The sequence below is a fragment of the Staurois parvus genome, unplaced genomic scaffold (assembly GCF_062004578.1).
Source record: "Staurois parvus isolate SC_StPar_1 unplaced genomic scaffold, SC_StPar_1.0 ptg000049l, whole genome shotgun sequence".
Taxonomy (NCBI): domain Eukaryota; kingdom Metazoa; phylum Chordata; class Amphibia; order Anura; family Ranidae; genus Staurois; species Staurois parvus.
In genome coordinates this window covers 1,200,773-1,224,589 of record NW_028317845.1, presented here as the reverse complement: position 1 = coordinate 1,224,589, position 23,817 = coordinate 1,200,773, and the positions used below count along the sequence as shown (strand labels likewise).

Sequence of the window (23,817 nt, the reverse complement as noted above, 5' to 3'; positions counted from 1 at the left end):
GTGGTTAAACACATCTAACTGATCAAACAAGCAAAAGACCGAAATTCACCTAGCTAAAAAAAAAAACAAAAAAATAACAACCCTGCTACTACAATACAGGCATGGCCATGTCAGGCGCCAACTGGCGAATACTAGGGTAGCTATGGCAACCAGCGGTGGTATCCCTCCAACACATGGCAGATATATTCATTACTAGCCTCCTCACTGACCAATCATATCTCACGCCAGGCTGCTGCCATTGGGGTAGAGGGAGAGGCAGCCGCCTGCCCCGTGACGTCACGCCTAGCTCCAGTCACGTGCGTAGCTCCCGTGCGTACAACGTGTAGTTCCCGTTCTCCTAGTGGTGCAGGGAATGTATAGTGCGGGCAATACGAGCCCCAGCATTCCCTGCGACGGTGACGTCACTCAGTGTTGCTGTCGAGTAGGGGTCTGTATAGGGGGGTCTGGGGAGGAGGCCTGTTGTGTAGTAGGGTCGGGGTTCCCCCGGGGGATGTAGAGGAGGCTCTCCTTGTAGGCTCTGAACAGAACAGCGTTGCACTGAGCAGCTGCCATATAGAACAATAATCCTCTCTGGTTACTGAAATGTGAACTGTGAGTGGGCAGGAATGTATAATTCATCTTCCCTGTGATATGTGCACTCCTGTATTAGTGCTGTGTGCCTGTGTCCTGGTACCTCACCCCGACTGAGGAGACCATATCCTTTCTCCAGTGTTTAGCTCTGTCTGCAGGAGTGCGATGTGGGGGGATTCGTGTACAGCGCTCCATAGACTGCGCGTCCTAGACCAAACCTGGCCGATCGCTCACTGAGCGGAGCAGACCCGCAACAGCATGGCCCATCTGCGAGAATTTCCAGCACAGGTAATATATCTGCTTATTGTTACAGTCGTTTCATTTAAAAAAATGTTTATTATTGGTCATACACAGCCAGCATGGTCATATTACTACACCTAGTCCTGGCTCAGACAAGCGCAAAGGCTGCTACATTCTAAACGTGGCCTCTGGACGTGGCAGCGACTGATTAGCTGTGGCCAGACATACCAGCCCTGGACTCACATTGCCTGCATCCAGGGCCAGTAAGAGCCTCTGATCACATGGAGCTGCTAGGATGAGTGGTTACCTGTAGGCGTGAGCAGACACAAGTCCTAACCCACCCGCCAGCATGCTGTCAAAGCCCACATCCAATCATATTCAGCGGAGACATTCCGTGTCCCACAGATGCACATGTATGCATAGAAACATTACTTAAGTCTATACATTAGAACAAGTCCAATTCCAAAAATGTCAGCAACAGGTGAATACAAAAATCTTTATTGCATAAAGTAAAAATATTCCATGGCAAACTTATGCTAATGCATTTCAGTCTAAAAGCAGACCTAATTCATGACTGTTTTTAGACTGAAACACATTAGTGTAAATTTGCCATGGAATATTTTTAGTCCTTTATGCCATAAAGAAGATTTTTGTATTCACCTGTTGCTGACATTTTTGGAATTGGACTTCTAAGCGGATGGAGACTGCTAGTCAGGCACAGTGAGCTAATGTGCTTTAAGCCTGATACATTTGACAGGTAGTAGCAGCCCACTTCTGTTTGGATTTATATGCTGAAACAATTTGAATTTGGGGCACACCTTAATGCAACAAAATCACTAAAATCTAGTTCACATACACTATATTGCCAAAAGTATTGGGATGCCTGCCTTTACACATACATGAATTTTAATGGCATCCCAGTCTTAGTTCATAGGGTTCAATATTGAGTTGGCCCACCCTTTGCATCTATAACAGCTGATGGTGCACCGAAATGAAAATTCAACCGAAAACTAAAATTCAAAATGCACTTCACCGAAACCGAAATGCGCAGTTTTAAAAAATGAATATATATTTTTTGGAAAAAATACACTGATTAAAAAAACCAATATTAACCCCCATTTCTTTGTAAAATATGAAAGAGGATGTTACGGCGAGTAAATAGATCCCCAACATGTCACACTTTAAAATTGCGCATGCTCTTGGAATGGCGTGAAACTGCGGTACTTAAAAATCTCCATGAGTGATGCTTTAAAAATTCCTACAGGTTAGCAGTGTAACGTTACAGAGGAGGTCTAATGTGAGGATCATTGCTCTTGCTCTGACGTTCGTGGTGATACCTTACGTGTGTGGTTTGAACACCATTTATATATGTGGGCATGATCTATGTATGCGATCACCACTACAGGGGCACTTTAAACTTTTTTTTTTTTAATTTATTTAACGTTGCTTTTTTTTTTTTTTTTTTTGCACTGTCCCCTTAAAAAAATTTTTTAATCACTTTTATTCTTATCACAAGAAATGCATTCATCCCTTATGATAGAAATAATTAGTGACAGGTCCTCTTTTTGGAGAGATATGGGGTCAATAGGACCCCACATCTCTCCTCTGCAATGTAAAGCATTAGATAAAAAAAAAGCATTGATCTAGTGCTTTAAGAGAAAAAAAAAATGACCAGAAGTGACATCACTTTGGTCCTCCAAGGGCATAGGTATGAGTGGAGGCCATGTTTCCTTCACTAATCTCTATCCCCAGCGCCGGGATCGTTCTATGGTTTCTCAGGTAAGGCTGAGAACTACCGAGTGGCTGGTTTTTTTCAGCACCTGTATCAGTGCTTTTTTCATATCTGCCGATGGTCGAAAGGGGTGTTTTCGGCCGAAACGTTTTGGCGCTTCCCTAATAACAGCTTCAACTCTTCTGGGAAGGCTGTCCATAAGGTTTAGGAGTGTGTCTATGGGAATGTTTGACCATTCTTCCAGAAGAGCATTTGTGAGGTCAGGCACTGATGTCGGATGAGAAGGCCTGGCTTGCAGTCTCCATTAATTCATTCCAAAGGTGTTCTATCAGGTTGAGATCAGGACTCTGTGCAGGCCAGTCAAGTTCCTCCACACCAAACGCGCTCATCCATGTCTTTATAGACCTTGCTTTGTGCACTGGTGCGTAGTCATGTTGGATCAGGAAAGGGCCATCTCCAAACTGTCCCCACAATGTTCAGAGCATGAAATGTTCCAAAATGTCTTGGTGTGCTGACGCCTTAAGAGTTCCCTTCACTGGATCTAAGGGGCCAAGCCCAACCCCTGAAAAACAACCCTACACCACAATCCCCCCTCCAACAAATTTTACACTTACACCTTGAACCCTGCTCCTTTCCACTCTGCAACTGACCAACTCTATGACAGAATCTCTCCCCTGTCCTGCCCTGGCCACTGCTGTCTACAACAGTTCGCTTTCATCCACATTAGACTAACTTGCTCCTCTAACAACACGAAGCATCAGGCCCCGACCATTACAACCTTGGCAGACTGACGACGCCAGAAATCTTAAACGACATAGTCATGCGGTGGAGCGATTGTGGCGTAAAACCAAATTTCAACAATCTGACCGGTGGGATAATTCTGCTGGGATACTGATGGATGGTCACCTTGTCTACACTTATTGCCATGTCCGTCTCCCGACCCTCTTCCTTTGCTTTCCTCTCCTCCTTTAATATCTTTACATCTGGTGTCTCCCTTCCCCCTTTTTCTCCCCCCCCCCTTTTTTTTTTTTTTCTCTCTGCTCTTTTTCTAATTTTCTCTCTGTCTGGATGTATTCTCTTGGAATTATCACATTATTGTTGAATATCACCTATCTGGGGATGCCCCCTTTGTAGCTATGTTTGGATTCATCTTCCTTCCTCCCCATGGATCATACTGATATCTATGTTGTTAATTTTTTGCCCATTCCATTGTCGATATTCTTATTATTTTCTTGCTATGTACTGTTTAATTTGATACAAAATCTAATAAAGACAAATTTGCCTTCAAAGCTCAACAAGCATTCACCCTATATAAATCTGCTTTCTTAACATGCAATTCCTCCCTTCATGCTGCCAAACAAGCCTACTTTGTCACTCTCATCAATAGCTTGTCATCCAGTCCTCGTCATCTTTTCTCTACTTTTAACTCTCTACTTTCTCCACCTCCACCCAGTACCTCACTCACTGCTCACGAGATTGCAAATCATTTCAAAAGCAAGATTGACGCAATTCGTAGGGGCATCGCCACTGCACAGACATCCATCCCACTTACCATACCTTATACTAAACCTTCCTCTTTTGACCTTGCTACTACTGAAGAGGGCACTAAGGTTTTCTCAGAAGCCCGTCTTACTACCTACCCCCTTGATCCTGTCCCCTCACAACTACTACAGTCACCCTTTTCTTCCATCCTATGCTCCCTCACTCACATCTATCCCTCTCTACCGGTGCCTTCCCCTCCCCTCTAAAGCATGCACACATCACTCCCTTACTTAAAAAGCCCTCCCTGGACCCCACCAACCTGAACAACTTAAGAACCATCTCCCTGCTGCCATTTACCTCTAAACTCCTAGAACGCTTAGTCTACAATCACCTGAGCTCCCACCTCACCGACAACAACCTTCTTGACCCTTTATTGCCTGGCTTTTGCTCACTACACTCCACTGAAACTGCCCTACTAAAACTCATTAATGATCTACTAACTGCTAAAACCAATGGCCACTACTCCGTACTCTTACTACTTGACCTCTCAGTGGCTTTTGATACGGTTGACCATCCCCTTCTCCTCAAAAAACTCCACTCTCTTGGCCTCAGAGACTCTGCTCTCTCCTTGTTCTCCTTCTACCTATCACAGCGCTCCTTCAGCGTTACCTATAACGCTGCCTCCTCCTCTTCACTCCCTCTTTCTGTAGGGGTCCCTCAAGGTTCTGTCCTTGGACCCTTCTGTTCTCCATCTACACCTCCTCCCTTGGTCACTTGATCAACTCCCATGGCTTTAAGTACCATCTCTATGCTGATGACACACAAATCTATCTTTCTACCCCTCACCTCACCCCTTCAGTCTCTCGCCTCTCGCATTACTAACCTACAAAGTGACATATCGGCATGGATGTCACATCCACTTGCTCAAACTCAATCTTTCCAAAACTGAACTCTTAGTATTCCCCCCAGCCCATGCCCCCCCCCGACTTCTCCATCAAGATCAATAACACAATCATCAGCCCCTCCCCTCATGCCAGGGTACTAGGTGTAATCCTAGACTCCCATCTGTCCTTTCAGTCCAAAATCCAATCACTGTCCAAATCTTGTAGACTTCACCTCCGCAACATCTCCAAGATACAGCTGTTCCTAACCTAGGAAACCACTAAGCAACTTATTCACTCCCTTGTTATATCTCGCCTTGACTATTGTAACTCCCTCCTCATTGGCCTACCTCATCGCAGGCTATCCCCTCTTCAGTCTATCATGAATGCTGCTGCCAGACTCCTCCACCTTACTAACCGTTCTGTATCTGCCATCCCTCTCTGCCAATCCCTCCACTGGCTTCCCATTGCCCAACGGATAAAATTCAAAACATTAACAATAACGTATAAAGCCATTTATAACTCTGCCCCAAATTACCTCACCGATCGTGTCTCTCAATATCACCCAAACCGTACTCTACGCTCCTCGCACGACCTCCTACTCTCTAGCTCCCTTGTCTCCTCCTCCCATGCTCGTCTCCAGGACTTCTCCAGAGCTTCCCCCATCCTCTGGAACTCTCTACCCCAATTTATCAGACTATCACCTACTCTGCTCACTTTTAGGCGATCTCTGAAAACCTCTCTCTTCAGGGAAGCCTATCCTACCCTCAGCTAATAATGGAATCTTCTACTCTTCCAACCAGTCCATCCCCCACAGTTACAACCTGTTGTACCACTAGCCCCTCCCTCCTATCCCTCTTGTATTGAACTGTATTGTTGCTGTATTGTTTCCCGTTATATTTAAAGTGCTGAGCAAACTGTTGGTGCTATATAGATCCTGTATTATAATAATATTGCAGTCAGGCAAGTAGCGTTCTCCTGGCAACCGCCAAACCAAGACACGTCCATCGGATTGCCAGACAGAGAAGCATAATTCATCACTCCAGAGAACACGTCTCCACTGCTCTAGAGTCCAGTGGCGGCGTGCTTTACACCACTGCATCCGATGCTTTGCATTGCACTTGGTGATGAAAGGCTTAGATGCAGCTGCTCAGCCAATGAAAACCCATTCCATGAACCTCTGTATGCACTGTTGTGGTGCTAATCTGAAGGCCACACCAAGTTTGGAGGTCTTTAGCTATTGACTCTGCAGACAGTTGGAGACTTCTACGCACTGTGCGCTTCAGCATGCACTGACCCCCGCTCTGCCATTTTACGTGGCCGAGTTGCTGCTGTTCCCAGTTGCTTCCACTTTGTTATAATACCACTAACAGTTGACCGTGGAATATTTAGTAGCAAGGAAATTTCACCGATGGATTTATTGCACAGGTGGTAACCTATCACAGTACCACGCTTGAAATCACTGAGCTCCTGAGAGCAACCCATTCTTTCACAAATGTTTATAGAAGCAGTCTGCATGCCTAGGTGCTTGATTTTATACACCTGTGGCCACTGAGGTGATTGGAACACCTGAATCCAATGATTTGGAGGGGTGTCCCAATACTTTTGGCAATATATTGTATATGCGGATTGGATGCAGTTTGAACTCCATCAGTCTGCTTGACATGTGAAATAACATTGCTTCCTGTGGTGCCTGTTCACATATGTCTGGTGCACTGGCATTGCGGATTGAAAAAGAGTCCGGTCTGATTTCTGTGCAGTGCGGTCCGGTTCAGGTGCAGATTACAGGCTCATTGACTTCTATGAGAACCACTTCTGAATTGCATGCCATGAGTTTGTGAACACAATTTCAGACCAGTTTTCTTTCCTGATCCTGATGTAAATCTGACCGGAACATAATCTAAACCTGACATGAACCGCTGAACAACTACAGTGTCAATTAGCTGTGAAAACGGAGCTTCAATTTGCACTGTACATGTGAATCCACACTTAGGACCTCTGAATGTTGACTCAGTGGAGAGTATACAGGATTTTGGTGAGGGGCAAGGACTGTCCAAATTTTGTGTTTGTTTTAACACAGCCATGGGTAGGCACCAGAAAAGTTAAATTTTGATACATTTTATTTGCAGATAGAGAGGGAAGATGATACATTTCAAAGAATAGATGCTTAAAACTGAACTCCAGGGAAATAGCTACAGTGCCTTGAAAAAGTATCCATCCCCCTTGGGATTTTCCACATTTTGTCATGTTATAACCAAACACATAAATGTATTTTATTGGGATTTTGTGATCGACCAACACAAAGTGGCACATAATTGTAAAGTGGAAGGAAAATGATAAATGGTTTTCTAAATTTTTTACAAATATGTGAACAGTGTGGCATGCATTTGGATTCAGCACCCCGAAGTCAATACTTTGTAGAACCACCTTTTGCTCTAATTACAGCTGCAAGTCTTTTTGGGTATGTCTCTACCAGCTTTGCACATCTAGAGAGCAAAATTTTTGCCCATTCTTCTTTGCAAAATAGCTCAAGCTCTGACAGATTGGATGGAGAGCGTCTGTAAACAGCAATTTTTAAGTCTTGCCACAGATTCTCCATTGGATTTAGGTCTGGACTTTGACTAGGCCATTCTAACACATGAATGTGCTTTGATGTAACCATTCCATTGTAGCTCTGTCTGTATGTTTAGGGTCATTGTGCTGCTGGAAGGTGAACCTCTGCCCCAGTCTCAAGTCTTCTGCAGACTCTTAACAGGTTTTCTTCTAAGATCACCCTGTGTTTGACTCAATCCATCTTCCCATCAACTCTGACCAGCTTCCCTGTCCCTGCATCTCCACAACATGATGCTGCCACCACCATGTTTCATGGTGGGGATGGTGTGTTGAGGGTGATGTGAAGTGTTAGTTTTCCTCCACACAGTGTTTTGATTTTAAGCCAAAAAGTTGAATTATGGTCTCATCTGACCAGAGAACCTTCTTCCACATGTTTGCTGTGTCCCCCACATGGCTTCTCGCAAACTGCAAATGGGACTTCTTATTGCTTTATTTCAACAATGGATTTCTTCTTGTCATTCTTCCATAAAAGACAGATTTGTGGAGTGCACGACTAATAGTTGTCCTGTGAACAGATTCTCCCACCTGAGTTGTAGATCTCTGCTGCTCCTCCAGTTACCATGGACCTCTTGGCTCTTTCTCTGATTAACCATTAGCCGCCCGGCCAATGGCCGTTTGGCGGCTTGAAATGTGCTCCTGTATTCCGGGTGCACGCCATTTGGCGTGCTCCCGCACATGCACGGTTTGTGCGGTTGCAGAGCGACGCAGCAGTGCGATCTGTCACCGCCCGTGCACCTCGGACACGGCCGATGACAGATCCGAGTACCGGCTCCCGTTGCCGGTATCATGTGACCTGCTGTGACCAATCACAGCAGGTCACATGACAGTTGTATACAATGGATGGCTTCATTCATGATGCCATCCATTGTATACTAGTGCCTAGCTGTGAATGGTCACAGCTAATCACATGCACATGTCATGTGATTAGCTGTGACCAAATCACAGCTAAGCACAAAAAAAAAAAAAAAAAGCTGGATGAATCGATTTTCATTCAGGTAAATGCTTGCTTATAGCAAAGTAATTCTTTGCTATAAGCAAATTGTGTAAAAAAAAATAAAAAATACTGATCACTTCCCCAAAGTAGTACAGTGTTACTATGGTAACATTGTACTATTTTGGTCATAGTAAAATATGAAAAAAAAATCTTAAAAAAATAAAAAAAAATGTAATAAAAAATTAAATATAATAAAAAAATAAAAAAATAAAAAATATATATATTTTTTTTCATACTGTCACCAGTCAGTGTCGCTGTTCACCGCCATGCCAGTTATATGATGACGCTGTACTGCACTGGTGACAGTATGTAAAAAAAAAAATAGTGAAAATAATTTTTTTAATTTTTTCATTTTCCGAAAAATTATGACAAAAAAATACAACTTCAAAAAACTCGCCATGCCTCTTATGAAGTACGTCGGACTGTCTACTCTGCAAAAAGGGGTCATTTGGGGGATATCTGTACTATTCTGACATTCTTGGACCTCAAGATATTAGATTGGCTGTCAGTACTTCAGGATTGATCAATATTCAGATCTATACCATAGTTTGTGAACTCTATAACTTTCCTACAAACTAAAAAATACATCCTAATTTGGGTTATTTTCACCAAAGACATGTAGCAGAATACATCTCGGCCTAAATTTATGAAGAACAATTATTTATTTGTAAACTTTTATAACAGAAACAAAGAAAAATGTGTTTTTTTTTCAAAATTTTTGGTATTTTTTTGTTAATTTAGCAAAAAATAAAAACCCCGGCGGTGATTAAATACCACCAAAAGAAAGCTCTAGTTGTGTGAAGAAAATGATAAAATTTTAGTTTGGGTACAATGTTGTATGACCGCGCAATTGTCATTCAAAGTGTGAGAGCGCTGAAACCTGAAAAATGGCCTGGGCAGGAAGGTGTAAAATTGCACGGTATTGAAACGGTTAATGCTCCCCTTGCCCAGCCTGCCAGTTTAGGTGGACGGCCATTTCTTGGTAGAATTGCAGTTGTGCCATACTCTTTCCATTTTGGAACGATGGATTGAACAATGCTCCGTGAGATGTTCAAAGCTTGGCATAATTTTTTATAACCTAACCCTGCTTTAAATGTCTCCACAAGTTTTTCCCTGACCTGTCTGGGGTGTTCCTTGGCCTTCATGATGCTGTTTGTTCACTAATGTTCTCTAACAAACCTCTGAAGGCTTCACAGAACAGTTATATTTATACTGAGATTAATTTACACACAGGTGGACTCTATTTACTAATTAGGTGACTTCTGAATGCAATTGTTTCGACTAGATTTTAGTTAGGGGTATCAGAGTAAAGGGACTGAATACAAATGTATGCCACACTTTTCAGATATTTATTTGTAAAAAATGTTGAAAACCATTTATCATTTTCCTTCCACTTTACAATTATGTGCCACTTTGTGTTGGTCTATCACATAAGATCCCAGTAAAATACATTTAAATTTTTGTCTGTAACATGACAAAATATGGAAAATTTCAAGGGGTATGAATACTTTCTCAAGACACTGTAAATACCCAGATGAAAAGCATATGAGGGAGATTTTTTTACCTTGCACAGGATTTGTGATTATGTCCATCCAGTCCTAAGATTTGCACAGCTTTGCTATGAATCAAGTGTACTGTCTGGCAGAGAAGATCTGATTTTTCTCTGCTGCAGTTAGGTAACACTCACAGGTCTTGTTCTCCCCTGGCAAGTGACTGGGCAATGAAATATGAAGCAGGAGAGTGATGAGATCATCTCTCTGTCACTCTGCATCTCTTTCTGTCAGTTTCATGTGCTGCAGCACAACTGATTGGTTCTTTGTGGTGTATCCCCCTCCCCAAGGCTAAGCTCTGCTGTACAGGGACTGCAGGAGGTTAGTATAATTTAGCCAGCCATACATGAATCAAAATTCAGGCAGTTCACTAGGAACTGGCTGAATTTCAATCCATGTATGGGCAAGCTGGTTATACAGAAGTTGTTCTATCGATTGACTTCTGTACAACCAACCTGTTGGATTTTCCTTGCTTGATCAGAGCTGAAAGCTATAGTTGGCAGCACTGATCAATGTATTCTGACAGCAGGGAAGTGTCCCTGCCGTCAGAATACAATCTATCAAAATGTGTGGACAGGGGAATCAAATCATTTTTCTTCATTCATTCTGCTGGTTGAACAAAAAAAGACTCATCTTTGGGCTTCTTTAAGATGCATAATGAATAGTGAACTGCATTAATTTGTATTTTTTACAGTATAAAGCGGGTTAAATAAATATTGAATACTTCACCATTTTTCTCAGTAAATATATTTCTATGGGCTCATGTATACTGCAGCTGCTAAACTGACGTTTAGGAGTAGTTGTGCGTTTTTTTCAGCAGTCCCTGAACTCTCCTTTTATGTTCTCCTATGTGTCCATGTACACATAGTCGTTTACAGGCAGTTGAGGTTACAGGCATTTTTTTTTTTTTTTTTTTGAAAGCACAAAAATCACGATCAGGAGAAGAGTTTACCAGCGTTTCAAACGCCAAACGCTTGTAACCGTGTGTAAACATGTTTATGCGTGTTTGTGTTTAGACGTATTTTTGGGCTGGTCCACATCCAGATGCTGTCCAGTGTCTTTTTTTTTTTCTTCAACAAAAATGCATGCACAGCATTTTCCATGTATTCAGATGGACCCAGTACACCAGCACAGTCAGTTCCAGGTTTCTTGTGCAGAAAAAAATGGTGGAACGTGCCGCATTATTCTCATGATGGGATTCATAGTGAATACAACCAGAAAAGACAAGTCATCTTAAAACATACTGCTCTCTCTGCTTCTGTTCTCTCCATTTCTCACAAAATGTCTGAAATAGTTAATTTACTATTTTGCAGTGCATTCTGGGCATTTGGGGGGGTCTCCTGAGATTATCTTTTAAAAACACTTCTAAACGCACATAAACATGGTAGGTAAACATTGCTAAACTGATGTTTTTAACCTACGTTTTCTAGCAGTCAGTTTCCAGCGGTCAGAAAAGTTTTTCAAACACCCTGTGTACATGAGCCCTAAAGCTGCTGTTGACATAACATTTTCTCCACATGTTGGTAACGACCCATGCAATCCATACATGCAAAGAAACCAAAATAAATAAGTTCAGAAATTAAGTTATGTGTTCTAAATGGAATGACACAGGGATAAAAGTACTGAACGCCTAGATGTGAGCCTAGCCATAGTCGATTGGAGGGGTAACATTCAGGGCGGAGCCTAAACATGGCGGCGACGGAGAGCACGATGTGAGTGCTCTCCGACAAACCTTCAAACTGACCCTCCCGAGATCCTCATGAAGAGAAGTCCTACCTGACCGAGGGGGCTCCAGACGGGGAGAGACTGGTGTGGTGGAGGGAGAGGAGAGCGGGCACGGACCCCCGGAGGAAGAGCGTGCAGCGGCGATTCCAGGGTAACTGTCAGGTTGCCGGGAATCGAAGCAGGGCGGTGTAAGCACGTTGCTTACCGCAAAGCATTACTGGGAAGTAGAGACGCCGGCCGGCTCCCTGTCAGAGTGGTAGTGACACGCTGGCTCTCCCCTGCACTACACGAATGGAGTGATGTTGCTGGAGGTGGGGGCCCGACTGCGGAGGACTCTTGAGGGAAGGATCCTGGGTCTGGTGACCCAATAGAGTAAAAAGAGTTACCCTTCTTTCTGTTGAAGTTCCTGGACAAAGAGCACGAGGAGAGGAGGGAAACCCAGAGGAATCCCCCCTTGGACTGAGCTGCTGCGAAAGCCCTATCCCTCAAGCTCGGAGCCACTGCCTGGAGAAGAAGGGTGAGTGAGAGCTGTTGGGGATCGTATGGGGGAACCCCGAGTGATATGGGAAACCTAGGGGTGAAGGAGAGGAGGGGAGGATTCCCTGGGTTAAGAAAGAAATGATGAGAAGAGCTCCAAATGTCCTAGCAGAGTATAAATATAAAACAGCTTGTTTTGTCTGGTGTATAAAATTTAAGGACTGACATAATTCCATTTTGAGAATAAGAGAAGAAATCAGAGATTTAGAGGAAATGAAGAACAAAGGTCCTAAGGGAACAGGGCCCAAAGGGTCTCAAACAGGTACGATAAAGAAATTTACATCGCAAGGAAATATTACGCCAGAAAGGGCCCAAGGCGTAAGCGCAAAAGGGGAAATGGACATTTCTCTGGGAAACAGCCCTAGATTATCAATGGGTATGAACGGTAGCTGTGGTAGCCTAACAACAGAGGGCTTGGAAAAAAGGGAATTGGACGGTGAACTACAAGCACCAAATAAAAATGAGATGATAGAAATGTTTAAAAATTTGGAAAAAATGATAAAGCAAGAAATGACAGTTGTGCGGAATGATCTAGGACACCTGCTATCAAGAGTGGAGGAAACAGAGGATAAAGTTAAAAATCAGGCCCAAACCATAGATAATCTAGAGAAAAAAATAATTTACTTGGAGACTACCCAGAAAAAATTGCTCTATAGGATGGAAGTTCAAGAAAATAAAGAAAGAAGATGTAATCTTAGAGTTCGAGGAATTCCAGAGCAAGTAAAAGGGGAATCACTATATGACCTAATTGTAAAAATTCTAAACTCCATAAGAGACAGACCTGAAACAGACGGGATTAAACTGGATGGAGTGTTTAGAATAGGAAAGTTTAATCAAGCTGCGGAGAAGGAAAGATCAAGAGATACAGTGGTCCAGTTCCAAAAATTTGGGGTCAAAGAGGAGATATGGAGGAAAATAAAAGGAAGATCATTAATTAAGTATGGAGACTTAAATATCCAAATTTATGCGGACCTAACACCAGAGACCCTATGGAGGAAGAGATCCCTGAGACCCTTGTTGGAACAAATGAGAAAACAGAACGTTCAGTATAGATGGGGTACCCCAGCTTGTTTAATTGGCTGGAAAAATGGCGTAACAGCATATTTGAGATACCCGGAGGACCTGAGGGATTTCTGCGACAGACTGAAACTGCAAAGATTGGCGATAGTGGGCTGGGAAGAAGAGGAAAAAGAAAGAAGGGAAACAGAAGATACAAGAAAAGAGGACTGGCAGCGGGTCGGGGGGAGGGGAGGCCCGGGGGTGGGGAGAGAGGAGAGGGAAAACTGAGAAAAAGAAAAATATATTTTTTTTTTTTTCTCTCCCTCTCTTTTCCCTCTCTTTTATCTCTCTTGACCCCCTAGGCCCCATCTTTGTTGAAATGGAAATTCCGCAGGAACTCCGGCTGAGGGGGGAAGTAAAGATTTTTGTATTTTTCTGTGGATAGAGAGGGGGGATCTCGGGAGGTTGAGGGAGAGGCTAGTTGGCCATGGGTGGAGCTTACTCCCAAAGCATCAAATCAATGGTGGAAATTGATCCACAAATGGTTTATAGGCAGTATTTAAGCCTAAATATGGGTAGAGGGGAAAAAAAGATTGAGGGAGGGGGGGTGGGGAGGGATGGGAGTTGGGTTAGAGGGAGGGAGGGGAGGAGGTATTGGGCTAACACTCTGCATGACAGTAAGAGTAAAGAGGAAGAGGCAAGTAGGAAGAGCAATGGAGTGAACTGGGAAGGATGGAAGAAATACAGTTTGTGACCTATAATGTGAACGGGTTAAGTTGTCCAGGGAAGAGATTTAAGTTGTTTAAGGAGTTACATCATAGGGCAACGTCAGTGGTATTTTTACAGGAGACGCACTTTGAGATAGAGGCAAATGTGAAATTGAAATCTAAATACTATCCAATATGGTATTATGCAGACTCTCCAATTAAAAGAGCAAAAGGGGTTGCAATAGGTTTGGCAAAGAATATGAGATTTGAGCTAGAGGACAGAAGAACTGACCCGGAGGGGAGATTTTTATTCTTAAAAGGTAAACTTCAGGGGATTGAGTGCACTTTAGCCAATATATACTGCCCTAATAAAAACCCGGAGATGTATATGAAGGGTCTGTTGAAAAAATTAATGGAATTTAAAAAAGGGCGATTGATAGTCGCAGGAGATTTAAATTTTTGTATGGACCCACAAAAGGATAATACCTCCTCTGTGCAAAGAGAGGGGAATAGGTCTCTGAGAGCTCTGAGGAGAGTGATGCATGAGTATCAACTAGTGGACACCTGGAGAATAATGCATATGAAAGACAGAGACTACACCTTCTTCTCTAATGCACATGAGATGTACTCAAGATTAGATTATATCTTAATAGAACATCAACTTATAGAACATCTGGTAAAAATTGATATAGAGACAAGAACGTTCTCGGATCATGCCCCGGTCGTAATGAAAATGGGATGGGGAAGAAGGCTGACAGGAGGATTGGGGTGGAGATTAAATGAGGCTCTTCTTCTGGATGAGGACTTAGCCCAGAAAATAGAGAAAGAGATAAAGGTCTATTTTAAGGAGAACGAAACAGAGGAAGTATCGACGGCTACAGTTTGGGAAAGTCACAAGGTTTTTATAAGAGGAATCTTGATTGCGGCAGGAGCAAGGAAGAAAAAAGAAAGAAGAGAGAGGGTCAGTAGGCTTCTAAAAGAAATACTGGACCTAGAGCAGATCCATAAAAAGAAGATAACAAAAGATATAAGACAGAAGTTGATGGATAAAAAAGATGAGCTAGAGAGGTTGATGGACGAGGAGAAGAGAAGAGTATACAACAGGGTTTTAAACGAGAGATATAGATGGGGAGATAGACCAGGAAAATATCTAATGAGAGCTTTGAATAAAAAGAAAAACAGGAATTATATAGAAAAGATAAAAAGCTCTAAGGGGGAGCTGGCACACTCAACTAAAGAGATTATTAAAGTGTTTACGGAGTATTATAGAAAGTTATATAACATTAGTCCCCAAGGTCCCCTAAAAGAAGCTCAAGAGGGAATTAATGAAAAAAAGATGATATATTTAAAAAACGCGGGATTACCAAAACTAAGTGAAGCACAGTTGAACTCCTTGGACGTGGAAATTTCCCAGGAAGAAATTAAAACAGCATTAAGAAATACAGGGGGGGGGGAAAAGCCCAGGTCCGGATGGATATACAGTTAAGTACTATAAGAAATTTAGTGAAGTGCTGTTACCCAAACTGGAAAAATATATGAATGCTTTGGGAGGTGGGATGGAAGTGAGGAGAGAATCTTTACAGGCCCACGTAGTACTTATTCATAAGGAGGGAAAAGATCCATCTCAGTGCTCCAGCTATAGACCTATTTCATTATTGAACACAGATACTAAACTGTATGCAAAGGTTTTGGCAAACAGGTTGAGAGATCTGATGCCTGAATGGATCCATGGAGATCAGGTGGGTTTCGTACCTGGGAGGGAGGGTAGAGATAACGGCCTGAGAACCCTGATGCTTATCCAGAAAAGTAGAAAAGGGAAAGCCCCGGTGGTGCTCTTGTCAATTGATGCAGAGAAGGCTTTTGATAGAGTGGACTGGGGCTTTATGATGGACAACTTAAAAGTGCTGGGGATAGGAGATAGAATGCGTGAGTGGATAAGTAAATTATATAGGGAGCCTACTGCAATCATCACGATAAATGGGGAGAGATCGGAACCCATTGGAATGTCTAATGGAACAAGACAGGGCTGCCCACTGTCCCCTTTACTATATGTGTTGTCACTCGAGCCTCTGTTGTCAATAATAAGGAACAGTGGAGCGGTAAAGGGAATTCAGATAGAAACTATAGAACATAAAGTAGCGGCCTTTGCGGACGACTTACTGTTCTATGTGGGGAACCCCCGAATAACTCTCCCAAATATAATGAAGATTCTGAAGGAGTACGGTGAACTATCAAACCTAAAAATTAACCCAACGAAAACAGAGATCTTGAATATTAATATATCAAAGAAGGAGAAAGAAAAACTACAAAAAGAATTCCCCTTTATATGGAGAGAAAAAGAGATAAAATACCTAGGAATAAAACTCACCGCCTCACCTAAGCATTTGTATAGATTAAATTATATTTCTTTGATAAACGAGATTAGGGAAGATTTAAAAAGACTAGAAGGAGGAAACCCATCCTGGATAGGACGTATAAACTTGGTCAAAATGGTAATTATGCCTAAAATATTGTATAGATTTCAAATGGTACCAATTAAAATCCCAGAGGCCTTCTTTAGGATAATAAAAAAAATGTTAACAAGATACATATGGAGGAATAAAAAACCTAGAATAGCATATGAAACATTGAGTAGGATTAAAGAGAAAGGGGGATTGGGTCTTCCAGATGTCAAGAGATACTATAAAGCAGTCGTTTTAGCAAGAATATATGATTGGACATTTAACCACAAGGGGAAAAGTTGGGTAACTATTGAAAATGATCTTAGTGGAATTAGATTGAGTCAGATGAAATGGGTTCCAGCACAGTTTAGGGGAATTAAAGAAACCACAAGTATCTACACTTTAAATGTTCTAAGGGTATGGGATAATTTACACAAAAACATGAAATGGGAATTTAATTCAATACTAATGCCTCTCACAAACACTGAGTACTTTCCCCCGGGAAGGGATGAGATATCAGGGAGATGGTTTAGAAAGGAGGATACCCAACTGAGAGACGTTCTGGTGGAGGGGGAATTGAGATAACTTAAAGATTTAATAGAGAAGAAGGGAGATATTTTTATTAGAATAGATGAGTGGAAATATCATCAATTGAAATGCTTTATTGGAAACCTCCCGAAACCCTTGAGATTAAAACAGGAGTGGAATATGTTTGAAAGGCTGTTAGAAACACGAAGGGATGGGAAGCACGGTACTTCAAAAATTTATAGAATACTCACTGAATTAGACACAAACACAAAGTTAAGTTTTATAACAAAATGGGAAAGGGATATGGAAGTTGGGTTCGACGAGGACAAACAGAGAAAGATGTTTAGATTGATACACGAGAATGTTAGTATGAGAGAGGTTGAGATTAATTATAAGTGTGTGACACGATGGCACATTACACCGAGTGTTGAGCACAAGATGAATGGGGAAAAATCAAAAATGTGTTGGAGAGGATGTGGAGAGATGGGCACGGTGTTTCACATATGGTGGGAATGTCCGAAAATCCAGGTTTTTTGGAAGGGCATAGTTAAATTGATTGAAGAAATAACTGAAATTGACATTGGGTTAGACCCAACAAAGTGCCTCCTACATAACGTGGAGACATCTGTAAATAAATATAAAAACTCAGGCGTCTGGTACTTCTTAAATGCGGCGAAAGGGTTGATTCCCAAGTTTTGGCAGAAAACTGAGGTACCGAAGGAGGAAGACTGGATTAATAGAGTAAACCAGATAGGCAGAATGGAAAGATCATATCATATGCAGGAAGATAGCATGGGAGTTTATTACATGAGATGGGAAAAGTGGGAAAAAGCAGGATTAAAAGAGAAATATAGGAAATTATGAACTAAGATGTCAGTCAAAAATGCCTCGTGAGAGTAAAATGGGATAGAGATTGCAGAGGGGGTGGAGGGGGAGGAGGGGGGGGAAGGGTCGGGGTGGAAGGGGAAAGAAAAGAGTTTTTAGAAGGGATAAATGTAGAAATGTTATAAATGTATATTTATATATGAATTGTTTCCCTCTGTGGGTATTTGTATTAATATGAAAAATTCAATAAATATTTAAATTAAAAAAAAAAAAAAAAAAAAAAAAAAAAAGTACTGAACGCTTGAAGAAAGGGAGGTGCAAAAAGGCATGGAAAGCCAAGACATCAGCTGAAATCTATCGGTAATTAGAAAGCAATCCTGCCCCTAGTCAGTACAAATTAATAGCAGCTGGTTCAGTTTCAACTATAAAAAGGTGTCTCATTACCAAGGTGTCACATCTCATGATGGGTAAAAACAAAGAGCTCTCTCAAGATCTTTGCAACCTTATTGTTGGAAAACATACTGATGGCATTGGTTACAGAACAATTTCTAAACTTCTGAATGTTCCAGTGAACACTGGAAAGGGGCCATAATCTGGAAGTGGAAAGGACATCATTTCCCCATAAACCGGCCACGGCCAGATGCTTCTCACAAGATTTCTGACAGAGGAGTGAAAATACTTATCAGAAGAGTTGTCCAAGAGCCAAGGAACACTTGTGGAGAGCTTCAGAAAGACCTGGAATTAGCAGGTACAATTGTTACAAAGAAAACAAGAAGTAATGCACTCAACCGCTATGGTCTGTATGCACACTCACCATGGAAGACTCCATTGCTGAAGAAAAAGCATGTTGAAGCTTATTTAAAGTTTGCTGCAGAACATTTAGACAAGACTGTGAAATACTGGGAGAATATAGTCCGGCCAGAACCAAAATTGTACTCTTTGGATGCCATAATACACACCGTGCTTAGAGGTCAAATAGCACTGCACATCACCCCATACCAACAGTGAAGCAAGGAGGTGGAAACATCATGGTGTGGAGCTGTTTTTCAGCATACGGTACTGGCAAACTTCATTTAATTGAAGGAAAGATGAATGGAAAAATGTACCAAGACATTCTTGATAAAAATATGCTGCCATCTACCAGGATGAAGCAGATAAAATGAGGATGGACTTTTCAGCAAGACAATGATCCCAAACACTAAGCCAAAGAAACTCTCAATTAGTTTCAAAGAAAGAAATAAAGCTGCTAGAATGGCCACTCAATTACCTGACTTGAATCCAACAGAAAATCTATGGAAAGAACTAAAGATCAGAATTCATAGAAGAGGCCCACAAAACCTTCAAGATTTGTTTGTGTGGAAGAATGGGACAAAATCACACCTGAGCAATGCATGCGACTAGTTTCTCCATACAGGAGACATCTTGAAGCTGTCATTACCAACAAAGGATTTTTTACAGAGTATTAAATAAATTTCAGTTACCATGTTCAATACTTTTCCCTGTGTCATTCCATTTTATTACACATAACTTCATTTCTAAACATATTTGTTTTGGTTTCTTTATATGTATGGATCACATGGGTTGTTACTGACACGTGGTGAAAAATTGTTGTCAGTAGCACCTTTTCGAAATATATTTCGAAAAATGGTGACACGTTCAATACATATTTTACCTGATGCATATGCCTGGAGATCAGCTTTAATTTAAAATGGTTATATTCTGCAATAATAACCTATGCAACTAAAATGATCTTAAAAGAGAAGTAGAGCCAGTCACTGTGTGACTTGTGGGTCACAGGAGTGTGCTTACTTTTGCTCTCCTGTGACCCAAAATCGGCAGGTTATAGTCCACTGTCAGCTGACATGCAAGGCCGGTCGCTCCAGACTCTGATTGACAGCTGGCTCTCCCTTTCAACATGGAGCTGAGAGCTGAAGCCAGCTGCACCAACCCACCTCCCCATCTTGGTGCTCCAGTGAGCATTGGAGGAGCATAGTGGAGAGTGGTGACTGACAGTCACCGCTCTCCACTCAGAGTAGACCAAGAACAGTGCTGATGTGATCGCTCTGTTCTTGGTCTTTAGAGCCAACATGGGACATAGAGATGAATATATAGGTTTTTTTATTTTTTTTATACCCCAAATTTCTTGTTTTAAACTGACAAAATGGACTACAAAACTAGCTTTGAGCTATCAATGTTTTATAGGTTTTTTTTTTCTAATTTCTTTTATTATGTCTGCTCTTATTTTTCATCTTTAGGGATCCAGGATGGATCCAGAACGCCTGTTTACGAAGTTGGAGCGGATTGGGAAGGGTTCATTTGGAGAAGTGTACAAGGGCATAGATAACCGCAGCAAAGAAGTGGTGGCAATTAAAATCATAGATTTAGAAGAGGCAGAGGATGAGATTGAAGACATTCAACAAGAGATCACTGTTCTGAGCCAGTGTGACAGCCCTTACATCACTCGCTACTATGGCTCCTATCTAAAGGTAATTTCCTAACCCGTCAATCATATCAGTTGCGAGGAGATCCTTTCTATAACTGCAGTACTCAGAGGTGTTCCCCACTTCACCATGTGCACCCACTAAAGGAACTGTACTCTTGCCACAAGATGGACTTTTAGGGTTCTTTCACACAGGCATATTTTAATACATGAATGCAGGTTCTTGCTGGCTGAAGATCCTGCAGAAAATATGAATCTAAAGTACTCGCTTTTAGACCTTACTTCTTTCATTTAACTGAATGACTTGGATGAGGATCAGATTGCAAACATTCAGCCTATCACCAATAATGGAAGGGGAGCTTACTCTGTTGTGAATGGGCTGAACAGTGTTTACTCTTGTGATAGCTGTGATTGGTTTGCAGCGATCACAGGGCACAGTGCCACTCTGATTGGCCCTTCACATTGTGCCTGTGACCTCAGCTGTGCTGAAGACACTCCAGAAATACATATTCTCCTCTTCATTGTGCTTTTTTTCAGTTTTTGTAGATACTGAGGTGGTTAAGAAAATAAAATCTTAGGTGGAATGTGTATATTCTTACCAGATTTACAGATGAATATACTTTGTTGCCAGGATGTTTATTATTTCTTGAGGCACCTTTCGGTGCTTTTTCCAATGAGTGCCAGTCTTTACTGCTCTCTGATAACCTGTGGTGGATTGCTTATCAGAGAGCAGTAGAACAGCGGCTGCCATGTGCATCCAGGAGGCAATACTGCTGCCTTGTTAATTTGTTTTTGTGGGCTTTTATCTTTTCTAAAACCCAAGTGAGATTTTGTATTAAAATACTGCACTAAAACTTCCAAGAGTTTGGCTTGTGGTTTTGGCGCAGTCCTGTTGTCATCAATGAGTGAGTTTGACAGGCTGTTCCACTTGTCAAACTGCAAGCCAAGTTATATTTGCCAGGGCAGGTGTACTACACTGTGTGGCTGCTGTTTTAGGATTCAGTTGAGTTGTCACCTGTGTGAAACGTACCTTAGTGCTTGTCAGGTAGACAAATATGGATGAAGGTAGGGGACGAGATTTTGGTCAGGGAAAAACAAGGGAGCCAATGACCATGTCACAGGCGGCTAATGGGTCTTGCTTAGGTAGAGAATGCACTGGAATGTGGAGAAGGAACACAGGAAGGTCAGTTTACAGCAATGTTCTGCATTCTAGGGATCAATTCTGTAACCATTCTCATGCGATATATGTAGGGGGGGTTTTGGGGGGGAAATATTGCATACAATAATAAAATAGTCAACTCACCAAAGTAAAATATCAAATGTGAGGTAAATAGTGCAAATTTGTTAAATATGTGAGGTAAAGACCTCCGAAATGAGATAAGTCATTACAGTCAATTCACTGAAAAAGCAAACATTTGTTATTTATCTTATGATACAGGCAGTTGATATTCTAGGAATGTACAAAGTAACAACGAGGAAAACTCTGCACTGACCAATAAGTTGAAAGTATACAATGGATCAGCGTGGAAATGTTCTTCCCTGATGGCTGCTTGACAGTAAAATTTCTACTTTCCGAATGTGTTTTTGCTTGAGCATTTTTGATGCATTCTGGTGCATTTTTTTCCCCTCAATTGAGAACAGTGCATTTTTGTTGTGTTTAGCTGCTTTCCATTAAAAAAAAACCCTGTCAATTTTCTACTTGTTTTTTTTTTTTTTTGTCTGCACTGGTGTGAACTAGGGCTATTGGAATCCATGATAAACACTGTACATGTGTTTTGATGCAGAATGAAAACACATTGGACTGCATCTGGTGTGAACTAGCCCTGTGCTAGGGAAGCCAAATAAATTGTAACATCACACTAGAATGCGATGTCCTGTAAATGAAGGCACCCGAAGGATGTTTTCATAGTTTCACAATGTGCCTTCATTCGCAGAACAATCTTCTTTTGGTGCAGTGTTAGCCTGTAAAAAAAAAAAAATCAATAGAACAATGAAAAAATTACTAGATTTAAGTTCTAAATATCACAAACAAAAATGTAACACATTTCTTAAGTAATGAATGTTTTTCAGTGAATCGACTACTATTGAGATAAATACTGCATAAGTTATTTTAATGCTAAATTTCATGCGTTGTTTATCTCTTAATGACCTGACCCCATAGTCCTTCCCCTCTCTGTCCAAAACCATATTACAAAAAAGTTTTGGCTGGACTCCAACTTTGTGGATTGTTACTTAGCATAGTACTGATTTTCCAGATGGTTGCAACCTTTGGTAGTCTAGACATTATTTGCCTTTCTCTGTTCATAAAAATTCCAAATTGGCAGCAGCAAATTCAAAATGTCTACAGCTTGTAATTTGTATAGCATGTGAATTTTTTTGTAATTAGGCTGATTTACTACAGGATTTGAGAATCTTCACTCAAATTATGTGAATATTCACTTTAGTTTAATTCTAATCGTGAAGATCATTTGCATATGATTGGATATTCTAATTTAACAGCAATTTGCTTTTCACATGATTGAATAAATACACAAATTTTGTGTGACGATTCTCGATCCTTTGGGGTTGCTTCACATTTCCCCAGCGCAGTCCCTCTGGGCTGTTGTGGTTTTTGTGCGGGTTAGCTGCGCTTTCCCATTGACTTCTATGAGGTCCTGTGGTTTTGGTGCGGTTTCAGAAAGCACACCAAAACTCCTGCATGTTGCATCTTTGGTTCCTTTTCTGAAACTATGCTTCTGTTTTAAATGACTGACAGAACAAGAATTCAGGTCAGGAAAGTCCTGATATGCATCTTTTGGGGTCATTGACTCATGTATTGAAGCACAATGATCGGCGTGGCATCCAGACAACTAGAATTTTAAAAGGAGGTCCACAATGACTGAATAAATGTTTAACGTAACAGGTTTACTTTATACTTTATAGTGTTCATGTTTTTTATGGCATTTATTAAATAATATTTTTGTATTGTGTTTGTTTTTCAAATTCAGGGATCTAAGCTGTGGATCATAATGGAGTATCTGGGTGGAGGATCTGCACTAGATTTGGTAAGCTTTTTATAATGAAAATACCTGCAAGAGTTAGCATAGCATAAATTTGTTATACAGATATATACGGAATATATAAAAACAAAAAGGTATTGCCCATAGCAAATAATATTAATAGGATTTACAGTTAGGTCCATATACAGTCAGGTCCATAAATATTGGGACATCGACACAATTCTAACATTTTTGGCTCTATACACCACCACAATGGATTTGAAATGAAACGAGCAAGATGTGCTTTAACTGCAGACTGTCAGCTTTAATTTGAGGGTATTTACATCCAAATCAGGTGAACAGTGTAGGAATTACAACAGTTTGCATATGTGCCTCCCACTTGTTAAGGGACCAAAAGTAATGGGACAATTGGCTTCTCAGCTGTTCCATGGCCAGGTGTGTGTTATTCCCTCATTATCCCAATTACAATGAGCAGATAAAAGGTCCAGAGTTCATTTCAAGTGTGCTATTTGCATTTGGAATCTGTTGCTGTCAACTCTCAAGATGAGATCCAA

General features: G+C 41.3%; 1 protein-coding gene across 5 annotated transcripts in view; it reads left to right on the top strand.

Annotated features, from left to right (window-relative positions):
- Nucleotides 1–419: 419 nt before the first annotated feature.
- The window catches only part of STK25 (serine/threonine kinase 25), a 36,357-nt gene continuing 12,959 nt past the window's right edge, over nucleotides 420–23,817 (top strand). For 2 of the 5 annotated variants that reach the window (XM_089665647.1, XM_089665642.1), the window contains exons 1-3: nucleotides 420–858; nucleotides 20,080–20,310; nucleotides 23,252–23,308. In XM_089665647.1, the coding sequence (XP_089521773.1) occupies nucleotides 829–858; nucleotides 20,080–20,310; nucleotides 23,252–23,308 (318 nt within the window). In that variant the 5' untranslated portion in view covers nucleotides 420–828. The remainder of the gene's footprint in view (nucleotides 859–20,079; nucleotides 20,311–23,251; nucleotides 23,309–23,817) is intronic. The other 3 variants (XM_089665640.1, XM_089665641.1, XM_089665639.1) reach the window with 3 other exon arrangements.